The following is a 23,425-nucleotide window of genomic DNA, read 5'->3' on the forward strand; positions in this document are numbered from 1 at the left end:
GTTTCATCAAAAAATACTTGAATATCCCATATATCCAGAATCTGAAAATACGAAGGAAACTTTCATTGAAATATGTACACCTGTTTAAAGACTTTACCTTCATAAAATAGTTTTCTTTAATGCTGACTGGAACACCGTGCAACAATCCCTTTTTCTTCTCTAGATCACATACAGCAGCCAATGGCTGAAACACACAACAAAATTCTAACATTAGATCTACTTTTCAAAAGACATGTGTACATACACAAGTTGAGCTTCCCAACTGCAATACAATCTTAATGCAAATTCCTTAAAAACAATAATTAGAGTTGTATTAAATAGGCACTCATTTTATTTACAAGTTACAAAATTTACAGAATATAGGCAAATTAATACTTGCATTTCTATCCACATATTATAAATGTTAATAGTGCCTGTGTTTGCAAGAGTAGACAAATTAAAGAACATTTCATAAACTTTGAAATTTTGCTGACAAGGCTTTGCAATGAATTATAAATACATGCGTACAGGTTCTGTACTGACTACCGAAAACATCGGGAGTCAGACAACTATTCTTGGCTCTGTCAGCTTTTACAATTTGTGCATCCCAGTGAGACATGACGTTGCAACCCATTGTGGCACTGAAGTTTTGATGCAGTATTGCTATAACCGTTACATATATGAGCCGTGCCATGAGAAAACCAACATAGTGGGTTTACGACCAGCATGGATCCAGACCAGCCTGCGCATCCACGCAGTCTGGTCAGGATCCGTGCTGTTCACTAACAGTTTCTTTAATTGCAATAGACTTTGAAAGTGAACAGCATGGATCCTGACCAGAATGCGTGGATGCGCAGGCTGGTCTGGATCCATGCTGGTCGCAAACCCACTATGCTGGTTTTCTCATGGTGTGGCTCAATTATAATGTTACCTGCCTTTGCAGCCACTTACCTCAAGCAGCCAGTCAGCTTACTTCTCAAACTGACCTTTTGTTCAAGTATTTAGAGCCACCTTCTTAGGCAGCCAGATTGTGCCCGCTCCCTTGACTGCCTGCTTAATTCAGATTTGACTGTAGGGCAACAAGTAAGAATTCAGCTCCCAGATTTATCCCCATAAAACCTTTTACTATGTAAGAAAATATTTTCCAACAAATTTGAAAACAATATATACTCACTATGGCTTCCCATACTGGTTCCACAATGAAGTTTAAATTTTTATTCTTTTCAATAGCCTGAAATACATCAGAAATTTAGGTTTTCAGAAATTCTTATGAAACCATTCATTAGAATATTTTTTGTCTCATTTTTTAATAATGGTTTCCCTCTGACAATAAAAGGTTGCATACTTAAAATTTGCGAAAACATAATTCACTATCATGGTAACTTGTCTGTGACTATTTCAACATAATAAAGTTTTCATATATGAGTACAGTGGAAACTTTTCAAAAACAACTCTATTTTTTTGAAGTTGGAGCTTTTAAGAGCCCCCAATGCATAGAATAGCAAAAGAATAGCAAGTATATAATAGCCTAATGGTAAGATACAACACTAAGGAAGCAACAAGCATTACCCTCTAAAATATTAAATGACTTTTAGAGGAGTACCTATGTGTATGCGCTGGTATATTGGATAAAATGTACCGGGTACATGTACAAACAAATACCTTTGCCTGGTATGCTTTCAGTACATCCTCCGACTTCAGCTGCCCCCTCTGAATTCTAGTATGTAGGTCCATAAACTTTAGTTTCAGTATATCTTCTTGTTTCTTCCTGGACAACTGTAATGAATAACAATGACTTATTTCCTGGTCTTATTTAAGATTACAAAGAAAGCCATTAAAATCATTACCTCCGAGTTTGGCCATACCCTTAGAAGTACCGTATATTTTCGCTTATAAGACGCACTCGCTTATAACATGGTGGACAGGAAATTTGGGGTTTCTTTTTCTTTTAATTTCCTTGTAGTACATGCTTATAAGATGCTACCCACTCTCTGAACTGGAAATATGACTTCTAAGAATGCACTTTATAAGCGAAAATATACGGTAACTTTGTACAAATTTATACCCCCTTTTCATCGTCTAAATGACTAAAATTCTCATAAAACATGTAAAATAAGTATTTATACATTTATAAGAACAACACATTATATTTTTGCATGATCCTGCAATGCTCCTCACCTTAGGTTCGGTTGCATTTTCGTAAAATTTACCTAAATTTAATGAAAATGCAAAACTTCAAAGTAAGAAAACAAGAGCTGTCCGTAAGACAGCCAAGCTCGACTATTCGAAATATTGTCACAGAAGCAGGAAATTATTACCCAAAATGTTAAATATCAAAAGAGTTTTAAGTTCCGAAATGGGACATAATTTGACCAAAATGCATATTAGAGTTATGGGACTTGATGCTATCAACTAGTTTTATAACCCCGAAGAAACATGTTAAGTTTCAATTCCATATCTGCATTAGTTTTGGAGATAGTAACTTGCATGTAAAACTTTAACCAGAATTTTCTAAGTCCAAAAGGGGGCATAATTTGCTCAAAATACATGTTAAGAGTTATGGAACTTGACCCAGTGAGGTTGGTAACTGACCTAGAAAAAGAATAAATAAGTTTCAAATCTATATGCCTTTTAGTAATAGCTGTTTGTACTTGCACGCAAAACTTTAACCAGAATTTTCTAAGTCCAAAAGGGGGCATAATTTGGCTAAAATACATGTCAGAGTTATGGAACTTGATTATATCAACTAGTTTTATAACCCCGAAGACACATGTGAAGTTTCAATTTAATATCTGCATTAGTTTTGGAGATAGTAACTTGCATGTAAAACTTTAACCAGGATTTTCTAAGTCCAAAAGGGGACATAATTTGGCTAAAATACATGTCAGAGTTATAGGACTTGACCCAGTGAGGTAGGTAATTGATCTAGAAAAAGAAAAAAATAAGTTTCAAATCTATATGCCTTTAGTAATAGCTGTATGTACTTGCACGCAAAACTTTAACCAAAATTTTCTAAGTCCAAAAGGGGGCATAATTTGGCTAAAATGAAGGTCAGAGTTATGGGACTTGATTCTATCAACTAGTTTTATAACCCCGAAGACACATGTGAAGTTTAAATTTAATATCTGCATTAGTTTTGGAGATAGTAACTTGCATGTAAAACTTTAACCAGGATTTTCTAAGTCCAAAAGGGGGCATAATTTGGCTAAAATACATGTCAGAGTTATAGGACTTGACCAGTGAGGTAGGTAATTGATCTAGAAAAAGAAAAAATAAGTTTCAAATCTATATGCCTTTTAGTAATAGCTGTATGTACTTGCACGCAAAACTTTAACCAAAATTTTCTAAGTCCAAAAGGGGGCATAATTTGGCTAAAATGAAGGTCAGAGTTATGGGACTTGGTGCTATCAACTAGTTTTATAACCCCGAAGACACATGTGAAGTTTCAATTCAATATCTGCATTAGTTTTGGAGATAGTAACTTGCATGTAAAACTTTAACCAGAATTTTCTAAGTCCAAAAGGGGGCATAATTTGCTCAAAATACATGTTAGAGTTATGGAACTTGACCCAGTGAGGTAGGTAATTGACCTAGAAAAAGAATAAATAAGTTTCAAAGCTATATGCCTTTAAATGATAGCTGTATGTACTTGCATGCAAAAACTTAACCAAGGTGTGACGCCGACGCCGACGCCAGGGTGAGTAGAATAGCTAGACTATTCTTCGAATAGTCGAGCTAAAAACTTAAGACTTATGAAAACACATACCCCATTTTCTTTGATGTATCCTTCAAGTTTGCTCAGTGAAGTTGTACATTCTTTCTGTTTATTTGCAATTCTTTTCTTTATATTTCTTTTCTTCAAGTATGTGGTGATGACCCACCAACCAGACAGAGAAACAAGCACAGTGATAGCTGCTTCATTGAAATCCAGCATGTTGATCCCTGAAATTAACACACACATCATATATCTGTCAATCAATGTCTATTTATAGACACCAGTAAGAAAGAAAGAGAGAAATCAAAAGTAAACATTGTTTTCAGAAACAAATTTATAGGTTAAGTCTAATTCAATCATGTAGACAGAAGAATAGAACAATAGAAGCTCTTGATGACTTATTTCCTTGTATATTTGATCAATTGTTTTTGAAGAAAGACTTAAGAAAAGACTTTAATATTTTGCTATAAGTCATTAGGTGTAAACAAAAAAATTGTTTGTTTCCGGTATCCCGACCTACCCTAAATTTTTGGTCCGACCCTAAATGTTTTTATGGCCTTGGAGAACATTTTTTTCAACTTTTTGTCAAAAAGTTGCAATACTGCACTTTTTATGCTTTAAACATGGACAGTGATGTTATAAATCAACTTACTGATGCTCTAGAGGCATAACCCCCCTATCTGTATTCATTTTTTGACACAAAAATTATTTCCGAAAAGTCTCCCTTAATAAAAAAAAAAATCAAAAAAAAAAAGTTTTTCCGACCTACCTACCCTAATTTTTTTGAGCATGTTACCGGAAACAAAGAATTTTTTTTTTTAGGCCTTATAAAAACATTTAACAAACTGTTGTTTTTTTTTTCATTGAAATTTCTACATAAATTGATAGTTCACACACTGACCCAAGTTAAATAAATTGATAAACATTTTGTAGATTAAAATCAGTAATTTCTTATAATAAAATTATTTTAGCATGTTTAGTGGAAGATGTGCATAACAATAGTAACATATTTTCATTTCTTACAAAAACTGTAATTTCTGACTTGATACAATATTAAATCTTACTGAGCTTTAATGAATGTGCAGGCTATCCGAAATGAAGCACATATAATTAAAGATGCCTTTGTGTGTGGGTGCATGTGTGTGTGTGTGTGTGGGGGGGGGGGGGGGGGGGGGGGGGATTGGGAGGTTAAGGGGTTTGGGGAAGGGCTTGTCCCTTATAATGAATACTATATCAACAATTTTAAAAACAAATCACAGGGGTCAAAAGACAGTAGACAAACTTCATTAGTTAAAGAAAACAATAACTTTTAGCCTTTAACCAAATATAACTTTTCATTTTAAAGTAAAGCATCCTTAGGCCATCCGAATGCTGTGCTTTATCCATAAATAAAACAGTCCCTACTCATTTCTTTTCTTTTCTTATTTCTGAAAGTGATAGAATTTTAATTTTTGTACAAAGTTTAATTATCCTTTCTTTTTTCAGTCGTATTTATTTCTGACCGATGCAGTAATGGGTTTAAAGAGGTTTTCCTGATTTTGATCAAGTAAATGGTTTGTTTGAAAATTTAAAATGACAAATATTTTAGTTCATCAAGTACTTATAATACATAAACGACTTTCAGCAGAGATATTTTTTAGAATTTGGTTTTCCTACCCTGGTTGTCATAAAATGTTGCTTTAATGTGATTGACCATCTTTATATATCTGGAATAAGTCAATGACAGGCATATAAGAATTATTTTATCACAAAAAACCAGTATAGTGACATATTGGAACAAGAACTGTCAGTAAGACAGCCAATGCTCGACTTTTCAAATTGTCCAGAAGCAGGAATATCACCCTAAATGTTAAAATGTCTATAGAGTTTGAATCCAGTATCTGCATTAGTTTTGGAGACTATAACTTGCACACAAAGCTTTAACCAGAATTTCTTAAGTTCAAATGGGGACATAATTTTGCAAAATACATGCCAGAGTTATGGGCCTTGATGCTATCACCTAGTTTTATAACTCTGAAGACACATGTGAAGTTCTGAATCAATATCTGCATTTTTGAGATAGTAACTTGCAAAGGATTTCCTAAGTCCAAAAGGGGGCATAATTTGACCAAAGTGCATGTCAGAGTTATGGAACTTGATGCTATCATGTAGTCTTATTACCCCAAAGACACGGGTGAAGTTTTAATTCAATATCTGCATTAGTTTTGGAGATAGTAATTTGCACAGAAAACTTAACAAGGATTTTCTCAGTCCAAAAGGTGGCATAATTTGCCATAATACATGTCAGAGTTATGGGCCTTTATCAAGTGAGGTTGGTAATTGACCTAGAAAAAGAAACAAGAGCTGTCCATAAGACAGCCAAGCTCGACTATTCGAAATATTGTCACAGAAGCAGGAAATTATTGCCCAAAATGTTAAATATCAAAGGAGTTTGAAGTTCGAAAGGGGACTAATTTGACTAAAATGCATATCAGAGTTATGGGACTTGATGCTATCATCTAGTTTTATAACCCTGTAGAAACATGTTAAGTTTCAATTTAATATCTGCATTAGTTTTGGAGATAGTAACTTGAATGTATAACTTTAACCAGAATTTTCTAAGTCCAAAAGGGGGCATAATTTGCTCAAAATACATGTTAAGAGTTATGGAACTTGACCTAGTGAGGTTGGTAATTGACCTAGAAAAAGAATGAATAAGTTTCAAAGCTATATGCCTTCTGGTAATAGCTGTATGTACTTGCATGCAAAACTTTAACCAGGATTTTCTAAGTTCAAAAGGGGGTATAATTTGCCCAAAATACATGTCAAGAGTTATGAGACTTAATTCTATCAACTAGTTTTATAACTCCGAAGACACATGTGAAGTTTCAATTTAATATCTGCATTAGTTTTGGAGATAGTAACTTGCATGTAAAACTTTAACCAGGATTTTCTAAGTCCAAAAGGGGGCATAATTTGGCCAAAATACATGTCAGAGTTATGGGACTTGACCCAGTGAGGTAGGTAACTGATCCAGAAAAAGAAAAAATAAGTTTCAAATCTATACGCCTTTTAGTAATAGCTGTACGTACTTGCACGAAAAACTTTAACCAGAATTTTTTAAGTCCAAAAGGGGGCATAATTTGGCCAAAATGAAGGCCAGTATTATGGGACTTGGTGCTATCAACTAGTTTTAACCCCGAAGACACATGTGAAGTTTCAATTCAATATCTGCATTAGTTTTGGAGATAGTAGCTTGCATGTAAAACTTTAACCAGAATTTTTTAAGTCCAAAAGGGGGCATAATTTGCTCAAAATACATGTTAGAGTTATGGAACTTGACCCAGTGAGGTTGGTAATTGATCTAGAAAAAGAAAAAATAAGTTTCAAATCTATATGCCTTTTAGTAATAGCTGTATGTACTTGCACACAAAACTTTAACTAGAATTTTCTAAGTCCAAAAGGGGGCATAATTTGGCCAAAATGAAGGTCAGAGTTATGGGACTTGGTGCTATCAACTAGTTTTATAACCCCGAAGACACATGTGAAGTTTCAATTTAATATCTGCATTAGTTTTGGAGATAGTAACTTGCATGTAAAACTTTAACCAGAATTTTCTAAGTCCAAAAGGGGGCATAATTTGCTCAAAATACATGTTAGAGTTATGGAACTTGACCCAGTGAGGTTGGTAATTGACCTAGAAAAAGAATAAATAAGTTTCAAAGCTATATGCCTTTAAATGATAGCTGTATGTACATGCATGCAAAAACTTAACCAAGGTGTGACGCCAACGCCGACGCCAGGGTGAGTAGAATAGCTAGACTATTCTTTGAATAGTCGAGCTAAAAATAAATTTCAAAGCTATATGCCTTTAAGTAATAGCTACAATGTACTTGCGTGCAAAACAAACAAGGATTTTCTTAATCCAAAAGGGGGCATAATTTGGCCAAAATACAGGTCAGAGTAAATGGGACTTGATGCTATCACCTAATTTTATAACCCCAAAGACATATATATGTGAAGTTTCAATTCAATATCTGCATTAGTTTTGGAGATAGTAACTTGCACATATAACTTCAACCAAGATTTTTTAAGTCCAAAAGGGGGCACAATTTGGCCAAAATACTTGTTGAGAGTTATGGGACTTGACCGAGTGAGGTTGGTAATTGACCTAGAAAAAGAAACAAGGAGCTGCGTTCAATAAACGCTTGATGCCCCCGATGGCATCCTTGTCGATGAAAAGCAACTGAAGTCCAAAACGAGGTCAAGTTCAAGGTCAAGGTCAAACTGAGGTCAGGTGATGTCTCAGTGATTTTTTTCCTTCTTTATATAAAGTACCCACAAAAGGACCTTTTCCCAATTGAAAAATGCAATCTTTTTTCCCAATTATCATCCAAAAATTCCCAAAATGACCAAATTAAGTTTGTATTTTGATGATTGCAGATGGAAAACTTACTTACATCAATTGACATTCACCATGATTTAACCATTTAAACAGTTTGTTTGATGCTATTTACTGTATATATACATGGAATTAAAGGAAGAAGCATATTAAATGTTATTATTTTAATAACTATAAAAGCCCGCCTGCTTAGCTCAATAGGTAAGAGCGTTGGCCTATGGATCTCGGGGTCGCGAGTTCGATCCTCGGGCGGGGCGTATGTTTTCCGTGACTATTTGATAAACAACATTGTGTCTGATATCATTAGTCCTCCACCTCTGATTCATGTGGGGAAGTTGGCAGTTACTTGCGGAGAACAGGTTTGTACTGGTACAGAATCCAGGAACATTGGTTAGGTTAACTGCCCGCCGTTACATGACTGATATACTGTTGAAAAACGGCATTAAACCCAAAACAAACAAACAAATAACTATAAAAATTCCCAATCTAAGTAAAAACCTCACTATTTTTCCCAGTTTATCTGGTACCGGACCTTTTCCGAAAAGGGAAAAAAAAAAATCACTGTGTCTGAAGATAAGGAATGGTCACAGGTTACATCTGCATTAGTATCAAGTCATTCTAGTTAGGGGTATTGATGCTAGACGAAACGGTTCCATTTGGTTAACCTCGTACGGACAAACAGACAGGACAATCACAATATGCCTCCCGCATCAGTAGATGCCGAGGCATAAAAATAAGCTTCAGGGCTATAATTTTATGCCTTTAAATGATAGCCATATAATTATGTACTTGCATGCAAAACTTTGACCAAGAGGTGATGCCCACGCCAAAGTGAGTAGAATAGCTAAGTTTCAAAGCTATTTATAAGCCTTTAAATAATAGCGAATCAAATGATCAAAATAATCTCTAAACCAAAGTTGTATTTTGAAGAACATGAATAAATTTCCTGTCATGATAAGATATGAAATTTAAACATAGCTTATCATATGACTAATGAAAATTGTTAAATTATCATGGAGTTGACAATAATGATAGATATCCTGTAATTACAAACACTAAGGAAATAAGAAGTATTAGTTTCTTGAAGTGTTCTAGATAACCAGAAGGTGATTGTGATTGAAATCTATGTAGTTTAAGGATACATGTATGTTGGTGTATGATAGGCTGTATCTTAGATTTCATCAAAAGATTCTTCAATATTATCCGACATTATTCATAAATTTATTTTGGTTTAGAGATTATTTTGATCATGTGATTCCCCGCAGTGTATTATACTTCAAGTCTTGCACGCAAAACTTTAACCAGGATTTTCTAAGTCGAAAAGGGGGGCATAATTTGGCCAAAATGCATGTTAGTTAATATGGTACTTGATGCTATCACTTAGTTTTAAAACCACTAAGACACATGTGAAGTTTCATTTGTTTTGGAGTAACTTGCATGCAAAACTTTAACCAGGATTAGTAACATGCATGCAAAACTTTAACCAGGATCTTCTAAGTCCAAAAGGGGACATAATTTGGCCAATATACATATATGTCAACCCATAAATGAACAAGAGGACCATGATGGTCCTGAATCGCTCACCTATCCCCACATGACCCAGTTTTGAACTGAGTATGACGTTGTTATTTCTATTATTTGACATAGTGACCTAGTTTTTGAGCACATGTGACCTAGATATCATCAAGGTGAACATTCTAACAAATTTTCATGAAGATCCATTGAAAAATATGACTTCTAGAGAGGTCACAAGGTTTTTCTATTATTTGACCTAATGACCTAGTTTTTGAAGGCACGTGACCCACTTTTGAACTTGACCTAGATATCATCAAGGTGAAAATTCTCACCAATTTTCATGAAGATCTCATGAAAAATATGGCCTCTAGAGAGGTCACAAGGTTTTTCTATTTTTAGACCTACTGACCTAGTTTTTGACCGCACATGACCCAGTTTCGAACTTGACCTAGATATCATCAAGGTGAACATTCTCACTAATTTTCATGAAGATCCATTGAAAAATATGGCTTCTAGGGAGGTCACAAGGTTTTTCTATTTTTAGACCTACTGACCTAGTTTTTCACCGCACGTGCCCCAGTTTGGAATTTGACCTAGATATCATCAAGTTGAACATTCTCACCAATTTTCATGAAGATCCATTGAGAAATATGGCCTCTAGAGAGGTCACAAAGTTTTTCTATTTTTAAACCTACTGACCTAGTTTTTGATGTGACCCAGTTTCGAACTTGATTTAGATATCATCAAGGTGAACATTCTGATCAATTTTCATGAAGATCTCTTGAAAAATATGGCCTCTAGAGAGGTCACAAGGTTTTTCTATTTTTAGACCTACTGACCTAGTTATTAACCGCACGTGACCCAGTTTCAAATCTGACCTAGATATCATCAAGGTGAACAATCTGACTAATTTTCATAAAGATCCCATGAAAAATATGGCCTCTAGAGAGGTCACAAAGTTTTTCTATTTTTAGACCTACTGACCTAGTTTTTAACCACACGTGACCCAGTTTCAAACTTGGCCTAGATATCATCAAGGTGAACATTCTGACAAATTTTCATGAAGATCCATCGAGAAATATGGCCTCTAGAGAGGTCACAAGGTTTTTCTATTTTTAGACCTACTGACCTAGTTTTTGATCGCACGTGACCCAGTTTTGACCTTGATTTAGATATCATCAAGATGAACATTCTGACCAATTTTCATAAAGATCCCATGAAAAATATGGCCTCTAGAGAGGTCACAAGGTTTTTCTATTTATAGCCCTACTGACCTAGATTTTGACTGCACGTGACCCAGTTTCAAACTTGACCTAGATATCATCAAGGTGAACATTCTGACTAATTTCATGATGATCCATTGAGAAATATGGCCTCTAGAGAGGTCACAAGGTTTTTCTATTTTTAGATCTACTGACCTAGTTTTTAACCCCACGTGACCCAGTTTCGAACTTGACCTAGATATCATCAAGATGAACATTCTGACCAACTTTCATAAAGATCCCATGAAAAATGTGACCTCTAGAGTGGTCACAAGCAAAAGTTTACGCACGCATGGACGGACGGACGACGGACTCCACGCGATCACAAAAGCTCACCTTGTCACTTTGTGACAGGTGAGCTAAAAATTGTTTGCGGTAACATGACCCAAACTTTTTTGTGTGTGTAGGTAGATAGTAATCTCTCTTTTTTGCACATAATCATACAGGCACGATAGGGAGGGGAAAAAAATTTCATCTCACTGGCCAGAAGAAAAATGTTTGGTGGCAGTCGTTAAATTTTCATGGGTAGGTCACGTTACCTCTCAACAGTGACTCTCAAACAAATGTTGTTTTAATGATAGCCTAAGAGATAAGGGACTTGACCCGGTGAGGTTGGTAATTGACTTAGAAAAAGAAACAATAAGTTTCAAAGCTATATGCCTTTAAGGTAGTTCTGCATGTTTAGATCAAATTTTTTCTACAATGTAGAATTGATTAAACTCCAATTTTTTTAAAACTTCAAAATATACCAAGAAAATTTAGCAAAGAAAAAGGGTAGGGTCATGTGCTTGATTTTTTGCTAGACTGATTGGAAAAATGTGGACCTCACGCAATTTTTCATAATGGGAGTCTATGGGAAAATCATAACTTTCATAATATTTTCGCGAATAGAAATTTTTCTACAATGTAGATTTTGATGACACTTCTCATAGTTGTAAATAAACATATGGCCTATTATGTGGTGAAATAAAATGTATCGGTCCGTGTGCTTATTTTTAAGATATTTGACCATGATTAAAGTGAACCGAATATTTCACACTAATTTTAAGACATTATTTTGAATTATTTAACCTGTCATATGTTTTAGGTTCATATTTTCACTTTGGAAATATATAGTAACAGTGCCATTTTAATAAATTTACTCATAGATTCAGACATCCCAACTTTTTCTGAATGCCAAGTGGGAGTTTTTGCTTTCCAGAGTGGGAGATTGAGGTGTTCAAGTGGGAGATTTTATACCGCGGTAATTATGTTCATGATAACGAAGCTTTTAACAAATCTAATGATAATATAAACTTATTTGCCCTTATAAAATCACTAGTCTTAAAACAATTCACTTGTCTATATCTTATTCATGCATTTTTAATGTTTTGGAACAATAATTTACCATGACATTTCCTCTTATCAAAATGATTTTAAGAGAAATGTTTTTTAAAACCTAGCAGGTTGACTCGGCGACCATCTACTTTCGATTTCAAAAAGTTACAGAAAAAGGTAAAGCCAGTATAATTTTTAATCTAAATTTGATTGAATTTAATTAAATATCTAATGTCTGGATTTTAATTTCAATTGTGACACATTAATCAACACCTGGCTTTGTTAAATCGTGTAATAAACAATAATCAGCAAGGGTAGAATAAGGTGCGAAAATATCCGAAAGCTGTTGTTTACAGACTCGTCAATAGTGATACAGTATCAGATAGGTGCAAAGAAGTGGATTATTTCATAATTTTTGTTTTTTGTTGTTTATGTTGTTTTGTTGTTTGTTTTTTTTAATCAGGAGATTGAGACTTCTGATCGGGGTGATCGGGTTTTACAACCAGAATCGGGAGAAACCCTATCGGATCGGGAGAGTTGGGATGTCTGCAGATTGTCATTTATTCATAAAATGATTTTCATTTCCATATGACGAATCCAGGCTTTATTTTTACATTTTCCGGATAAATGACGTTACGCCATCACTTCCAGTTTATCAAACATGCAGAAATACCTTAAACGACAGCTATACCTACATGCATGCAAAACTTTAACCTGATGTGATGCCGCACCAGGGTGAGTAGAGTAGCTCATTATTCTTCGAATAGTCCAACTAAAAAATGACACAGCTTGACTTTTTAATAAAAGTATAAAATATGATCAATGAAAAGCCAGCATTTTACACAATCATTATCATGACAAATGGATAATGATCAAAACCAGAATTCATTTCTTAAGCATTATTCCACCAAAAAAAGTAACGTTTTAATACTTCAATTATTTTACTATTAATGGATAACAATAAAACACTACAAATCATACCGCACATAAAACTTGTAGTAGTGTCATCATGGTCAGAAAGTTAAAAAAATTAAAGCAACTAATAAAGCATTCAAAATCTATTGAGAAGTGTTCTTCACTGTACAAACATTTTCCTCACAAAAATGAAGCAGAACAGATCTATAAGACAATTAAAGAAATCGATTCTCTATTAAAGAAAATAAAAATTTGCTTATAATCTGGTCAGCGATCATGTGTCACATGGTTACTGTAGTGCATTCCATATTTGGGTGGCGTGAGAAATGGTGGGTAAGACGGGGTGGGTATGGGAGGGGTGTCCCCTCCCAGATTGTGGGAATTTTTTTGCAAGCTGCACCATAAATGACACGATTTCCTTGCATCTAAATACCATATAACCAATTATATTAAGACGCTCTCTGTACTAATTTTACCAAGAAGCTCTATTTAAGCAATGCTTGAAATAATTCTGAAAGTCACTGAAATTTCAAAACGTTTCATTGTCTTGCAACTGTAGACATTCTTATCATTTGTAAAAACAGTGCAGCTGTATCAATGTGTTGGAAGCTTAATTATAACATTTTTAATGATCTTTTCTCGTCAGGCATCAATCATCGTCAGAAAATAGTGAAGCAACAAACCATTTATAAAAGGGGTAAAAACAAGAAAGAGTGATGTGAATGACAACTATTGCTCGTTTCTTTTTTTATAAGATGTAATTGCATATATACTCTACAGATAATTAACACTTGAAATATTTTTACTTGACGTGCTTTTGATAAGTTACCTGCTTCATAATTATGTCATACTATTGTAAAACAACTAAGGCACAACTGCACCTTTTAACAAAGTTCGAGTATAGACAATTATTTTGAAATGTTTACACTTTTGCTCTATTAAATGATGAGCGTAAATGCAAGCGGCCGCCCCACCACCAAAAAGATAATCCCCCAATTAACTTATTGATTTTTGACACTTGGCGATTCCGCTAATTGACAATACACGTGTCCCTGGTAACACTCTATCGCTTTCCGCCAATTCGCCTCTGCAATTTTGCATGAGCGTAGAAAGTTGATGAGAAAATCTGGACATTTTCAAAATATTTGAAACACTGTCTTGCCGTTACTGGCCGAATTAATGGGCCGCGACGCCTCTGTTTTCACATGATTATCATGTGAAAATGGAATGCACTATAGTAACCATACATTTTCAGAATGTGTCTTTAAAACTTTCAACATTGCTTTCAACAATTTATAAGTTTTGGGTTTTTTTTTCATTTAATTAAACATGCTAATCAAAGGGGTCCGGCACATGAGTGGATTAAGTTTAATGACTTATTTTTAAGTCCTAGAGCCATAATTATGAAAAAATTCATACTGATATAACTACTGATATAACTACTCCCTAGACGTCATATGCCGGACCCCTTTGATGCTAATTAAATGTAACTACATGTAATTCATCCGAAAAAAACCGACTCTAACAGTCAGGGGTGTAACTGTTTTAAGTTATTAACCTATTTCAGTTACTTTTTAAAGCATTTTATAACCTGTATTAGTTATAAAATATAGTTAACTCAGGTAAGTTATTCAAAAAAAAGTCTTTTTGCTGTTCTCACAAAGTGACCTTTAAAGTGAAATTAGTAGCAAACTGTGGTTAATCAAATTCTCTTTTAGCCTGAGCATGATGATAAGCATAATGGGATATTAAGAGTTTTATAGCTTTAAAACGTTTGCGCAAAGAAGTATAAAATACACAGAATGGCAACTGGCTGTAATCTCGCGTGATCTCGTGTCAGAGTGTGAATCGGCGTTATCTTAGTAAAAACAAACATCGGCGAGCATGGAGTTACAATTTGTACCTTTAAAACTACATTTAAAATACATGTTAGCTTCTAAAACATGATTAGTTTAATGTGAAATAGTCTTAAAACACACTAAGTACATGTTTCTTGCCATCAAAAGAAGTGTGGTCATACGGTGATAATTATTTTACCGGTGAATAATTGCTTTCGCATACAAAATGGCACATGGAGAAAGCGCCACTTTGGTCAACGAGATCTCATTCCGTTATCACGGGATGTTGGCCAGATTTGCTCTAATATGCCTTTCAAGTTGCCGATATATTTATTTTTATAGCTCTTTGGTTTGCGTAAAACTTTATCAGCCTTGCGTAAAAAAATTTCTGCATAGCTGGAAAGATAAGAGGTCAAGGATTCAGGAAATTAATTGCATTAGTCTCATTCATGATGAGGAATTGGCACAGGAGGGCTTTGTAATATTTTATGATAACTGAAACAAGTTATGAAAGTTTAAGCAACAACTCAGATGGGTTATAAACTGCGATAACTTGAAACAGTTACACCCCCGTCTAAAAGAGACTATCCGAAATCACAACACACCCACTTACAAGAATATGAATAATTTGAAGATCAAGGAGTATTTACATCTGCAGATATGAAAAATACGTTGCAAACACTTAGTATTTTGGAACCAAAGAACCCCGTTGAATGAAAAATTTGAAAAAACCGGGAAAGTTGTCTTTTTTTTTTTTTTTTTGGGCCAATTCGTTTCACTCAACCCGGGGTACGCCAGTCGAATCTTAGACGTTTCGACCCCAAGACATTTCGACCCCAAGACATTTCAACCCCAAAATTTAATTTTCTTGGACAATTCGACCCCAAAGACATTTCGACCCCAAGACATTTCGACCCCTCAGAAATAGTTGTATGTTTTCATTTTATATTTCTTCCATTTTACATATTTTAGAAAATATGAATATATAGATCTATATAAATATTCTATTTTTAAATGCATGTCAGTGAATAAACCGCGCTGGTCGGAAAGGATCGGCCGTATGTTTATTATTGGAACTAATTGAGTTATTTCTTCATGTTATTTTGATAATCTAAGAAGAAAATATATTATGAAAAAACAGTTTTTAAAAGAATTATATCATGTTTATATATGAATATAAAAACGTTTACTGCATTTATTGCCAAAGCACGAATAATGTCCTTTGATTAGTCCTGATAGAGTTTGATTGGATTATCACACCTATTGATTATATCAATTAATCAGTATATTTGTAACCACACACAAATGACATGTGACAAACAATGTCTAACAAGGTAAATGCAGTTAAATATGATAAGCTTTTATTTCATTTAAAAGCTAACAAAATTATGGTGATTGTGGTTCATCCACGAGTGCGCAAATTTCCCGTGCGCTCAACAAATTTTCAACTTCGTATAAAAACGTTTTGTGCATTTTATTTTGCTTTTGTAAATTAATTATTTATTTGAGATATGATTGAATTCTATCATAAACCCTAAAAATACGATTTATTAAAGAAATACCTGTGTACATTAGAATATTTTAGGACATGGAAATTCCGAATGTACAAATTTCCAGTGCGCACGCCAATTTTCAATCATGTACAAGACGTAACGCGCAAAAGTATTTTAATTTCCTTTTAAAAAATAATAATTTATGATCTATATGTTTGAATTCAGTCATAAATCACTTATATTCGTGAACGCATTTTATTTTCCATTCGTATTTTATTCATTTATGATATATATGATTGAATTATTTAAAAAAAAACTTCAAAAATACCTTTAACTTACAAAATACAGGTGTATCCCGGTTATGGAAAATGTATTCCGGCGTATCCCGGTTTTTTAGGTGGATTCCGGTTTAATGTGTGACCGAAATCGCTTGAAGTTGCTTAAATCATACTTTTAAAATCATACATTAAATCACGTGTATTTGCTAAAATATTTAATATAGAAAAAAGTAATACGGCTGTCACATTTTCTTTACAGATAAGAAATATGATAATAATTTTTTCCCCGTTTTTAACAGAACAGTACTCACATATTCTTACATTTTGCAGAAACGGGGATTTCGTGTTTGATATTTTACAACTGGAAGGAATGTCGTACATAAAAAAGAAAAGAGCAGTTTGTAAAACATGAAAATCATATTCTGTAAAGCAAATACTTTATGTGTGCGTCAAAATCGCGTACGAAAATAACATTAAATGCGAAAATAAGCAATATGTTGTTTAATTTCCTATTGTTTTCTTTACATTTCCGCCCAAATTAAAGATAATGTTGACACATGTTTATAAATATCCGATGTCACCACAATCGCTTGTTAATTGCAATGCGCACTGCAGATAAATGCACACCTGCTGTATATCAACAAACAATTAATCAAGGTGTGATAATCCAATCAAAAGATTACGTGTTTCTGATTATGATTTTAAATATCAATATAATGAAGATGATGACACCTTAAACTTCTTTGAGTTACATTATAATTATTTATATTTGGTTGAATCCCATAGAAATGAGATGCATATATCTTTCGAAAAAAAAGTCAAATATAAAATAAATAAATAAATAAAGAGGTATTAAAGATGTGACTTTATTAAAGTTATTTTCATAATTAAAATCGGCGAAATCGGCCCATGATTTAAAAATCTTTTCTTTTTTTTTTAATATAGCCGTGTACTAAAATAGTCTTTAAGATGATTTGAACATATAAATAAACACCAAGTATGAAAATATGTTATATGAAGGTTATTTTAAGGTAGATAATCAGAACGATTAGTTCATAAATTATTTACGTAATAAACGCGGTTGATACATAAATCCCGTTATTTTAATAATTTATAAATGATGATTATTTCGGTATTGTTCGGTATTGTGAGATAAAAATCACTCATTATTTCATATGAAGGCATGTACTTATATAGACTTAAAGAAATTAAAAAAAAAGAATTTTAGAAAATAAAGAAATTTAGACAAATAGATCTATGGCTCATTTTTGTAAAAAAATCTTATTTTCGCGAAAATAACCGTATTTTAACATTTTAAATTAAATTGGTAATCAAGCGTTATTACATTTTGAAATTGCTCCATTATCTATAGATTAAAGCTTAATTATAATAATGACGGCATTCTTAGATGTTTTCAGGCATATCATTGAATGGGGTCGAAATGTCCAAGGAGTTGGGGTTGAAATGTCTTGGGGTCGAATTGTCTCTTGGGGTTGAAATGTCTTGGGGTCGAAATGTCTTGCTAGCCGCCAGTCACGTGGGCGGCAAGAAAATAAATCTCGCCGGTTTATTGATAAACGAACGTTTCGGCGTACGCCGGCCACGTGAGTTGCAAATACAAAAAAAAATTGGAAAATTTATTATGTTTTTCTCTTGTGGCATGTTCCAAATAAGTTAGAAAATAGTTCTTGCAGTATGTTTCTACATCTACTGGTACTAAAAAAAAAAAATCTGGAAAGTAGATCCCTCGGAAGCACCGAGAACAAGCCAAACAGTGAAAATTGCAGACTCGGTTTGATTGAGTCTGTTCATGAGCAGTAATGGAAAATGCAACAATGCCCACGCCCCCTAGCACCGGCTTAAGCAGTATTCAATCTTCAAATCTAAATGAGTTGAAATCAATGATCCCGAAGGACCAGAAAATATAACAACACTGCTCAAGATCAAAGAGCTATAAAAATGTATTTTATACTTCTTTGTCAAGATGAAGTCGGGGCGACTTTTTACGGCCGCCACACAGCACTTAACCCAAATTTACAAATGTTTACACTATTTCATATCGCGAAAATATATGATTTGCCGCTTTGCCTATCTCGCATGACCGGCGCACATCGGCGTACGCCGGATAGACCCGGGCAGTGCCGGGAAGCCAAACGAACGCCTAGCAGGTTGCACGTGGCGAAACGGCGTACGCCGAAAAAGTGAAACGAATTGGCCCTGAATTAGACTGTCTAACTGCCAGTATCCGTGATGCGGAAAAAATGTTGGCAGTGGCTAGGGGTCCGATAACCGGACTTCTAGAGCTGGAGTCTAAAGGTAAAATAGAAAAAGTGGAAATTCCACAGGTCGCTCAGCACAACAAAAAAGAAAATGTTTCAGGCTCGGTTTGATTGAGCCTGTTCATGGACGGTAGTTAAAATGCATGCTACCGTCCACGCCCTCTAGCCCCGGGTTGAGCAGAACATGCTATAAAAGTACAAAAAACAATTTAGAGACATCCGCAGATAAGTAAATTTTATTTACCATCGCTTTGTGAAACTACAATGTGTCTGTAGGACACAGGGCCCCTACTGGTACATTTGTCACAAATAAGGGGAAATAATTCAAATGTTTGCAATCTTAAGGGAGTATAGCCTCAACAAATATTTTATGAAAAGAATTCATTATTCTACACCATATATACTTTTTGAGCTATGAGCATCACAAACAAAAAAACTATTTTGGCTATTTCAAGGGCCATAACTCTGTAATAAGCGCTAAGAATCTCGAGAAGAATGCCAAGTGTGCAAAGTCACATCATGATAAAGACTCAAGCAATTAAGGTGTCATGAATTTACATCAAATACTTTTTGAGCTATAGGCACATTATTAGGTGGAAATGTGCATTTTTAACTATTTCAGGGGCCATAACTTTAAAAATAGGGTGTGGAGCCAGCCCCCCCCCCCCCCTCCCCCCCCCCAAAAAAAAGAGATGTGCAAGTTTATATCATGATAAAGACTCCTGCAAGTTTTCATCCATTTATATTTCAGGGGCCATAACTCTGGAAATAGGGGGCAGACCCAGATGAAAAATAGGAGTTTCGCTAGTTCATATCATGATCAAGACTCAGACTGTATAGGATTGTCTTTAAGCCTGGTAATCAATATGCATGAATATCAAATATGGTATTTCATGTGTGGATGGCTGGATGGCTTCCCCAAATGAAGAATTCAACGCCCCGAGTGAGGCCCAAACTCACATCGGCGAGTGTCAAGTGATTTGAAGTCAGCAACCTTAACCACTCGGCAACGGAGGCCCCCGGTATTTTCTAGAGGATTATATGAAAAACATATCGAACTTTCTGTACCAAACGCGACTGCTAATAAGCCTTATTTGAAAAGTCGATAATCTTGTAGCTTTAGTCGTTATCTTCCGTAATTTTACGTCCATCTCCGAAATTTAGCGGGGGCACATAAACCATGTTTTCAATAAAATTGATATTTAAATTGCCTTTAGCTATATCTAATTAATGGCTCAATGAGTAATCTTGTTTATACTAAGAAATGCTAATGGTGGTAGGAAAACGTCAGTAAATATCTAGGCAAAAAGATCTATAATTATGCAACATTTTTTCAATATTAATTTGCGATGAGCATTTTTGTGTTTAATTAATTCAATGCCAAAGCATTTTAATTAATTGTTTTTATGTGTTTACTCTAGAAAAATTTATTTATTGGGTCGACTTACTGAAGCCACGTTATTCATTTATTTATTTTATTTTATCATTTTTTTTTTTGCTATAACTAAAGTATCTAGATATCATTTCTTCTTCATAGTGCTTGTTTAAAACACGTTATCTATCTCCCTCTTTTTTCTTATTTGTAAAAATCACATTCTCTTCTATCAAAACTTAACTTGAATAATTCTCCCTTTTCTTTTTTAATTGACAAAAGCCCATAAACTGACTGCGTGAAAAACTGAAGATTTATCTCGTTCTTTTTTTTGCATACAATGAAATAAGTTTCATCATTTATTGGTAATACTGTTGGTTTAAAAATGCTTTCTTTTTCATGTTTAATTATTTAAGTGTCCTAAAATATATAACAACACTGAATCCAAGTACAGGGAGACTTTTTACAGTCACCACACGGCACTTAAAGATTGCTGTTGTGATAGTTAATAAAATCTGTAAAAAGATCCTTTGGAAGCAAAGAATGCAACTATAAGCATAATAATAGCAGACTCGGTTTAATTGAGTCTGTTCATGATACGATTCAAATATAATTTTATATCCATGGGTCATATTTGACGGTCTAAAGATAACAATTCGACAAATAATCAAAGTGACACTTTCTCTTATAACACACAACTGTATTTTTTTTCATCTTTGTTTGTGTCATTTTTTTCAGTAAAAACTCCTGTATACATTTGTTTATCTACTTTTGTAAACTTTCACCATGCATTTCGAGGGGTCAATGCGAAAGAAGTCTAAGTGCTTCTTTATCTCTATGCACTTAGACCTATTTCGCGTTCACCCCTCGATTTGCAGTACCGCAATATGTGATGATAAGACGTTTTCAACAAGATTTAAGAAAAGAAAAAAAGAGTTTAAAAACTGATAAATAACGATGATCTAAAACAAAGATTGACTTGGACATAGCCATTTATCTTTAGATCACAAAGTCGCTGTAAACGTCTTAAGTAACCAAGTCGCCTGCTAAGATATTGCCCCTCGTATCGGGAAACTTAGGAAATTTCCAAGCCGGCCCGTGTCTCAATTTTAAAGGCAAAGAAAATCTCCTATATATGTGACCCAGCCTAAATGCCAGACATCTTAATCCCCAATAAACAGGATCCTGTCTGGTCCAGTCCGGTAAGGGTCCATAAAACCTATGTAGACTTGACATGTAGTCCATGTCAGAGGATCATACATTTTATTGATATGTACAGATATTTGGTTATTTCCTGTGTTTTGCATTTTATTAATTGAAATGCAGTTTTTTTTTCAGAATATACACAAAATCATTTTAGTTGATAATATACTATTATTGTTATTGCTCAGTCATCTTGAGTAATGCCCTGACCAGTTAAATTATAAATCTTACAGCAAAGCAATTCTCAACCTTTTAGCAAAGTCTTACCTTTATTTCATAAAAAACAAAATAATTATTAAAAACTGAAAAAGAGAAATGGTATTCTTTTTTATTCAATTATTATTATCTTTTTATCTAAGTTACAAAATAAAACCTGAAAAATTGATCATTGAAATTGAAATTAAAGAAGCGTTATGTTGCATTTTTAATAAATACTATTGTAATAAAACTTGATTTATTTAAAAAATAATAAGTTCCCAAGTGTGGTTTATCGTAGAATAACCCGTGTTTTGAGTTCTTTTGCGTAAGAATAGATCACGAAGGCCGTATTCGCTGGTCGTGTTAGAATAAAAAATAAAAATACCGTTGTATCTCATCACTTTGTTTGTTTAGCCATATTTAATCAGGCTTTCTAAACTCGTTATAAAGGTGAGAACTGGTTTGCTATAAAGGTGAAAAATATCACATGCAATCTATGTACTGCACAGTAGTTATACAGTAGCTTATCATGACAAACAGAAGCTAGTCTATCAATCTATTTATTTATTTATTTGGGTTTTACGGCGCACCAACACAGTGTAGGTTATATGGCGCCAAACAGGACTACAAATTGTAATACAGGAGATCATAGTACATGTATATTGATAACCGGACCTCTTGACGGTTACGATCCCTAGCAGCTTCTAAAAATGCCACCTATTGATGACTGGTACTCCTTTTGTTGTCGTCAGACTTGATACACAATGTGATACAAAAGTTTAAGCCGGGGATGGGGTGGGGGGGGGGGGGAGGGTGTAGGGAGTAGGAAAGAAACGCCAACAACAAACAAGACAACATGCGCAATACAAAATACGAGACAGACAAAAACAAAACAAAATGAAAATAGGGGCACCGTCTTGAAACGGCCAGTAACCTTTATAGAGGAAAGTAGGTGTTTAAACTGTTTAAACGCGTTTAGAGCATGCCAACCTCGCACTTACCCCATTTTCAACTTGTTAGACAAGACAGTGTAAATGAATTACCTCCCTGCTAAGAAAGGCTCTGACATACGTGACAAAATACCAGATGATATAAAGTAAAACATTTAAACAGGGTCAATCTGAGATATTATTACACCAATGTACTCAACAACTTGTCTGAAGTCAGAGCACCAAGAGTCTAACTTTTAAGGGAAGAATAGGGCAACATATAGGCTTTAGTATCCTCATGCATGTGTCCGATGATAATAATATTAGCCGTCTTGTCTGTCAGAACTAAAGATTCCTAAAACAAAAAGTCTTTGAGTAGACTTAGATATAGATAAAACACATATTATATGAATTTCCAGAAATGGATAATAATTTGATCAAGAAAAATGTATGCTTAATACTGGTATCCAATGAGGGAAAACATACAGGTGTGATCGGGGTCCATTCAGCTAATAAAATCTGTTTTAACATATATATGGCGTAAGTAATTGTTCAAAAGTTGTTTATGACACTGATTTTTGATAAACTGATCTGCATTTGGTCAGCTAAACGTTATATATAAACAGCTACATTAACGTTTTGATACAGCCCTGTAATATTTGCACTACATATACAAAAAAATCGGATCATTTTAATACAAATATGTACAAACTCATAGCTCGAAAGGCAGGCTCATAGCCACTAAAGCAAT

General features: G+C 34.2%; 1 protein-coding gene across 3 annotated transcripts in view; it reads right to left on the minus strand.

Annotated features, from left to right (window-relative positions):
- Positions 1-23,425, minus strand: part of LOC123531076 (vitamin D3 hydroxylase-associated protein-like) — an 81,015-nt gene that overhangs the window by 56,495 nt on the left and 1,095 nt on the right. For 2 of the 3 annotated variants that reach the window (XM_053517649.1, XM_053517651.1), the window contains exons 1-5: positions 15,536-15,710; positions 3,746-3,921; positions 1,642-1,755; positions 1,154-1,210; positions 98-184 (exon numbers count right to left, since the gene is read on the minus strand). In XM_053517649.1, coding sequence (XP_053373624.1) covers positions 98-184; positions 1,154-1,210; positions 1,642-1,755; positions 3,746-3,913 — 426 coding nt within the window. In that variant the 5' untranslated portion in view covers positions 3,914-3,921; positions 15,536-15,710. Of the gene's footprint in view, positions 1-97; positions 185-1,153; positions 1,211-1,641; positions 1,756-3,745; positions 3,922-15,535; positions 15,711-23,425 lie in introns of those variants that run through there. The other variant, XM_053517650.1, reaches the window with a different exon arrangement.

This window comes from Mercenaria mercenaria, chromosome 11 (genome assembly GCF_021730395.1).
Source record: "Mercenaria mercenaria strain notata chromosome 11, MADL_Memer_1, whole genome shotgun sequence".
NCBI classification, from domain to species: domain Eukaryota; kingdom Metazoa; phylum Mollusca; class Bivalvia; order Venerida; family Veneridae; genus Mercenaria; species Mercenaria mercenaria.